At 39.2% G+C, this 7,182-nt stretch overlaps 1 protein-coding gene across 1 annotated transcript; it reads left to right on the forward strand.

Annotated features, from left to right (window-relative positions):
* Window positions 1–1,782: 1,782 nt before the first annotated feature.
* Window positions 1,783–3,149, forward strand: LOC119742131 (RYamide receptor-like). The gene has a single exon (XM_038218163.1). It carries the CDS (start codon window positions 1,864–1,866, stop codon window positions 2,905–2,907), a length of 1,044 nt encoding a protein of 347 aa, XP_038074091.1. The 5' UTR covers window positions 1,783–1,863; the 3' UTR covers window positions 2,908–3,149.
* Window positions 3,150–7,182: the final 4,033 nt, after the last annotated feature.

Below are 7,182 nucleotides of genomic sequence, written 5' to 3' on the forward strand. Positions count from 1 at the left end.
GAATTAGCACGCGCCCTCTCCCGTATATTGTTATCAGACGCAGCTCTTTGTTCGCATTGCGCCACAAGTTGCAATATACATGAACATGTAGATACATAACTATACAGTATTGGTCGGGCTAAGGTCAAAATGTGCCATAACATTTTTGTTTTTTGTTTTTTCATACCTTATGCAATATTTCCCATAGAGAAGGTAAAACTGTGCTCAAACATTTTAACCTAACATATTCCCTATTTATCCCATCCATACAATAGGGCAAACTGTGCCGAAAATGTCCACCTCCCTTAATTAATATTTATATCTGTAAATACATATTTACATAATTATGTGACCTTTCATATTTCACATTTCTTTAGAAAAGGTCAAAGTGTGCTCAACAGTCTACCTAAACTACTTTTGTATGGTTATTTTCTGCTCTTTCAAATCAGACGTACGTGTCCCATTGAACCAATTTTTGATCAAACACTTGAAAAATGAAAAGCAAGTTAACCGTTATTACCTAGTGCTGTACCATCTGTTACCATCAGAAATAGTTATGAATTATAAAATGCGCGCATAGCCGAAATATATGGCATGGTAATAGTGTAACATCACCCCAAACTGCCATCTACATTAATCATTTAACATTTGATATGAAACACGAGACGATCAAGTATGTGGGTCTAGAAAGCTTAAAATTACATGTACGTTTATAGATATTTCAGTGGAAAACTGATGCAAATGACTTTCCAGGTACAAAATGTGTCTATGCACCTGTATTACATAGTTGAAATGGGCTTCTCGTTACAGATAGCAGAAATATGACAGGTTTCTTTCTTTTGTTTTAGAAGATACAGCTTATCAGCTGTTTTTAAAGGGTCACTTCTTAAAAACGATAATATTTCATGTATATTTCATAAGTGTAGCAGCTCATAAATGCAGTGTAGGCCTACTTGACTACTGCTCTATTTTGCAATAAATTCAATCACGCAACTCGGAAAAATGACATTGAATTTCTGCACAAAACGGACCATTATGCGGGTTGTCCTACATGTGTCTGCTGCAGATTTTGTTTTGTGCTGGTCTAAAACAGCTTTTAAATATGTAAATATCTATTGATATACAAGCGAGGCCAGTAAGAAATAGGGTCAATTTTCATTCCACATTTTCATTACAAATTTTCTTTCCCTCTCCAAAAAGGTGCCACGTATGTTCACTTACGAATGATTTGTACTGTAAAAGAGATATTTTCTTTTTAGATTTTTATTTATTTATTTTTTCATTGCCTGTTTCTAAGTTTGTTTATTTGCTTGTTTGTATTTTGCTTTCTGTGCTTATATAAATGTTTATATTAACAGATTGTGAGGTATCGATGTCACTGCACAAATTAAAAATGGAAAACGTTACATGTTAACAAACAATGACAACAACCTGCCCTTGATCTATTACGCGCAACGGAAAGAGGGTAGCTTTAAATATTAGCAAATGACTTGGTCTTCGGATTGAAAAGTATTGCTGAGGGTGGGTTTGGGCTCGTTGCCATCCTCATTCGTTTGGGTGTCGTGTGGGTATATAACCCCATGCTACCCTGGTCTCTACTTCACTGGAGTATAGTGTACTATATACGTTATAAATATCTCAATCTGTGGCGGGACATGCACCAAGTTGAATGGTACGTTGGTGACCGCAGCCGAATTGCTGTCCTTTCAACTCTGAAATTTTATGGCGATGCAGTCATAAAAGTCGTAAACATTTTATGCACACCCTGCAAAGGACATGGATCTGTCCTTGCTCGGAAAACGTTGAAATACGAGGGGTGCGCGCGATACGCTCACATGAATAAGAACAACCACGGGATAGCGTCTTGTTCGCTAGTATTCCAACATGGAGAACACTTATTCACAATGGAATGTTTCCGAATCTTGCACAAGTGCCCTCTGCATTTCTCAGGTGTCTATAGTCTGTTTTATTGCGGTCGTTTCTTTGGCGGGAAATCTGGGAATCTTAGTGACACTACTGTCCACACCATCACTAAGGAACTCTCACGGTTACCTCCTGACGTCGTTAGCGGTAGCCGACTTTGGCGTTGGACTGGTTGCCGCCTCGGCTGTTTACCCCTCGGTGACTCACGTCTGGCCCTATGGGAACGCCGCCTGCAAAATCACCGCTTACTTTGAGGCAGTTTTCACCCTAGCCTCCTCTCTGTCGTTGATAATGCTGAGTATCGAACGATACATCGCCGTTGCCCATCCCTTCAAATATGTCCATCTTGTGACAAAGCGAAATACTGTGATCAGCACCATAACTGTCTGCTGGGCGCTTCCTGTAACATTTTATGCGGGTTTCATCTTGGTGCAGTCACATTATCAATTTACACAAGATGCCTGGGTCTGCACTCCGGCATACGGTGATCGTTTCTTCTACACACTGGCTGGACTTTTGGTTTTCTTCTTCCCAAGTTTGCTAATCATCGGCATCACGTCAGTCATTGTGCATCGGACTCTGTCACAGAATGCCCAGCACCGAGAATCGATGCTAGCCATGGTGATGTCACCATCATCATCACCATCGTCACCACCGTCATCACCACCATCATCAGAGAGCGATTCTCTGCAGCCACGGCTTTCAAGACGGGAGGTGAAAATGTTCCGTCTGGTCCGGGCCGTGGCACTGGCGTTTTACATCTGCTGGGTGCCGAACGTGGCAGTAGGACTAGGATACTTGGCAGCCGGTCAGCGCTCCCCGTCCAATCTGGTGTTCTTCTTGTATTGGCTCCACCTGTCCAGCGGCCTCTGTAACTTTGTCATCTATTTCGTTATGAATACAAACTTTAGGAAGGCTATCACTGAGAAAGTAGGAGTGTGTTGCCACCTTTGTTGCAAAAAAAGACGCCAGAGTTACACCGTGGAAAACCGTGAGCGTCAGTGAGAAAACACAATGTCAGTTTATAGTCATAAAGGATAAATATAGGTTATATGAATAGCTTTTGAGGTTTTTGAAATCCCGGTCTAAGAATTAATTTATGACACACTGTAGTATTAAGCAAACAACTTGGCTGGACTTTTTTCTATCAATATAGGTGGATATCTCATCAGTGAACGTGGACAGTAATGTTGTTTGTTGTTGTTTGTTTTTTTGAAAAACTTCCAATTTCATTTTTCCTATACGGACAGTTTTGAAAGTGGTTGAACATGCCATGCACAAAGACACGAGGATAAACAAAGACGAGGTCAAAAAGAATAGTGTTCTAAAAATGTATTCCGGCTAATATGTCGAATATAGTTCACCAAATATACAAATTCACGATACAAATTGTAAATTGGATATCCAATTGGTCAATAAAATAGAAGCAAAGACAGTTCGCCACGTGCAACGCAGCGGTTACGCTCCAAACATAATGTTAAATTCCTTTGATACCTGTCTGGTCGGGTGCACCTTACGGGTATATAAGACCGGTGCGCGCAATTCGGGCGATTCACAATGCAGTGCGCCACCAAGAGTTTGCCTAGTTTGTATGATTCGAGGATCTGTTTGCCCATTTCTTTTCTTGTTATCAGTATGGTGTTTTTCTGTTAAGGCGGCAGAACACTATGCCCCAATCTATGACATATTAGCTCAAGTTGTCTACCGACACTCATTCAAATGGGCCATGTTTTATCGACCGTAAACTTGAAAAACGGACTCTCCGTTGCAAACTCTTGGTGGCGCACTGCATTGTGAATCGCCCGAATTGGGCGTTGGTCATTCTTTCTCCATCTTTTTTTATCTGTTTGCTGTGTGCTCTCCTCCAGCCTCGCGCCTGCACTAGTCTTATAATTTGTAAGTGTCACCCAATATTATATGTACATGTATCTGCTTTTATTTATTTACTCTTGGTTTATCTTTGTACATCGTTATTGTGTGTATTACCAAACTAAAATCTGGGAGGCGCCCCTGAATTCTGTCTTGCTCACCGTCTGTTTTCTGTGATTGTTCTTTTAATGAGTAGCACCACGCCACGCCCCGGCCTGCTCGGCTTGTTACAACATTTACAAGAATCGCTCATCGGTCATGGATCAAAATACCAAAAGAGCCAGTTAAAAATTATTGAATGGCTATGACATCAAGAGATAGTTATTTCAATGATTGCACTTATTCGATTTTTACAGATGCACGTATACTCCAGTCAATTATTTGCAATCTAGAGTTACACTCTGAAAAATCTCAACTAATTTATTCCTAATTCTTCCAATCCTTCAAATTGTCAAATATCTTATCCGTCACTTTTTCAAATCTCTAATTCTTCAATGCGTTAAATATGTAATTTTTAATTCGTCACATCTCTAATTCCTCAATTTTTCCATAATCTTAATCTAACCTAAAATCGCACAACTCGCTTATCAAATTATAAAATCTCCAAATCCATTTTCTTAAATTTCAACACTACTTTATAGCTGTCTCTATATTTATTTTATTTTATTCCAAATTACAAGTCTTCTGGTTTTGTATTAATTTCACTTCTTTCTAGATACAAACAACTTTCCTGTTTCTGTTAATATTCACTTCTTTTTAAATTGCAAACTCTTGTGTTTTTCCAACTTCAATTCTGTCTAAACTCACAAAACTTTCTGTTTCTATATTAAATTCACTTCTTTCTAAATCACAAACTCTTCTCTCTTTATTAAATTCATTCTTTCTAAATTGCAAACTCTTTTGTTTTTCCAACTTCAATTCTTTCTAAACTCACAAACTCTTCTGTTTCTATATTAACTTCACTTCTTTCTAAATTGCTAAATTTAAATCTTAAAATTTATACAGCAAATAATAATAATATTCTGAAAAATCGAGCACGTGTTCTTTCTTGCTAAGTCATTTTTCAAATGATTGATTTCAACATGTCTTATTTACACATTGCTTTACGCTCACACTAAAAAATAACAAAATGTGTGCAGTTAAAAACTATTCATCCAACGAAATTCAATTGTCCACCAATTTATATTTACAACATTAATTTCACACTCAAACGTTAAACAAAATTGATGTAGTTCGCTACAAATGAATGAAATTCAGTCGATGGTTTTCTGCTGGTCCAGTGAACTGCAGTACTTAAATCCACCCATTGTGTGGAGGACGCTAGGAGTCCCTGGTGGAAGGTTCACTGTCCACAGAAGTTAAAAAGGAGGCCCACTCTTCAGAGTAGTGATAGCCCGACCTCGACCCTTGTGCCATGGTTAGCATGCAATGAAATTTCTTAAACTAGCTATCCAACTCATTGTAGATAGACCGACCACAATGGGAATTTCGGTTACCAGTTTTAACAATTAAATCCTTGCTAAGAACGGGAAATAGACCTAATCTAGCACACTGGAATATACTATGGTTTCGAAATTCAATTTCAATAGCTGACATCACGATATACTCTAACAAACAAACAAACCGCATCCTCACCAAAATAAAGCAGATGTCTTTGTTAATGCAATAGATTGTCAATTTCTAGTTGTTCAGAGTCAGTCAAGTCTGTAGTTCGCACAGCTCTCCAAGGTAGCCACAAACTTGTCAGCATCAACCTGGGAGATGGTGACATTGTTGAGATGGCACATCTTCCCTGACAAGTTGAAGGAGCGGCAGTTGGGATCCTTGTAGCAGGCCATGCAGCATTGTATCGGGTGCTTGATCTGGGTGACCATGTAGGCGTGGCCTAGCAGACATGTGGTCACGGCATGACAGCGAACTGAACTGTTCACTTCTCGTTTCTCACATACAAATCCACTTAAACAATCACATTTTCCATATATTCTGATTTGTGAAACCATTTGCGACTGTGCATTTCTATTGACTGTTGAGCATTGCTAGCTGCTGTTGGTTAAGTGCGGAGGAGATTCACTGATGTCTTATACATGATGAAGCTAACACTGAATGATGCATCAACACAATTCTTCCCATCAGCAAATAATGTTTTGCATCTGTTTGGCAAAGTTGGCGTAGAAACCTATTCATAAGGGAATAAATGTTTGCTTTGGTGGTTTTGGTGCCGATAATTACCCGAGCCGATGGAGACGGTAATTATCGGCACTCAGACTCCAAGCGGTCTTAAACAGAGTGATTAATACCTACCAAGCACATATTTATTCCCATTCATAAATACCTTTTCGGTCAGAAAAATCAAAACATTTCGGTAAAAAAAAACCTGATTTTGTTCAACAAGTTCACTTCATGTTTTTTTTTAAACACCCCTCTGGCTAAATAATGGAGTGTCCAGCTCGCGAATAAGATGTAAACACATCTTTTATGAAGATTGGCGCGCGCGTCGCGCGTACTGCGCGATGTCGCGCAGAATGCACCTTGGGCGGTGCGTTGAGAATTTAGGACTATGAAATACTGACTCGCTGGTAGTGTTGCGCATGCCTACGTGAGGATTGTGAACGTTCAACCAATAAAACGGTAAGAGGCACTGAATTTTTAGAAGTCCAAATTTCATGTGACACTGGAAAAGTGTTTAAGACCAGCTAGCCATGTCTTTATCATCCGTTTAAGACCGACCACGTGACGGGCTCTCGACCAATAGGAATGCGTAAACTGTCTTAGGTATATTTATGAATAACAGTTTATGATAGCTTCATGATTTTCGGGCAATAGAATGGACTAGAGACTGGATACTCCTGTAAATGTTCTGAACCTGATGAGTTACAGAATTTAATAAAAAGTATATCAGTAACGCTTCAAATCAAACTGGCTCTCCTTTTGTCAATTGTAGGTCTTGCAACCGTAGCTACAGTCAGCTGCCTTGTCACGCGTAGCTGCTCTATTTTCTCGCCCACACAACTGACAGCAACGCGAGGCCAGCGAAAGATGGCCGTAAAAAGGGTTTCAGAAAATTCGCAATTTTCATGGCAAACCACAACCGATCCAAACAAACAAAGTTGTTTTAGGTAGTTAAAGACTTCATACATCCATCAAGGTATTTTTTTTCTCAAAAAAAGGATTTCCATGCATTTTGACGATATTATTTCACGGACAAATCGACTAAAAATTAGGTCATGAAATATCCGAGTTTTTCTCGACAACGACGAAAGTCTCCTAAATGTTGAGGTAATCAAAGGAAAGCATGAACCTTCATCTACAAAAAATTTCGTGAACGTGATGTCGTTAATATTCTAAGAATTCGATGTACACCTAATGTTTCCAACAACTTCCATTTTTCACAACTCGAAAAGATCGTCGCCA

This window comes from Patiria miniata, unplaced genomic scaffold (assembly GCF_015706575.1).
Source record: "Patiria miniata isolate m_02_andy unplaced genomic scaffold, ASM1570657v1 HiC_scaffold_5, whole genome shotgun sequence".
In the NCBI taxonomy this organism is placed as follows: Eukaryota; Metazoa; Echinodermata; class Asteroidea; order Valvatida; family Asterinidae; genus Patiria; species Patiria miniata.

Coding starts and splice junctions, on each gene's coding strand:
- LOC119742131 (XM_038218163.1), top strand. CDS start 1,864: ATGGAGAACACTTATTCACAATGGAATGTTTCCGAATCTTGCACAAGT.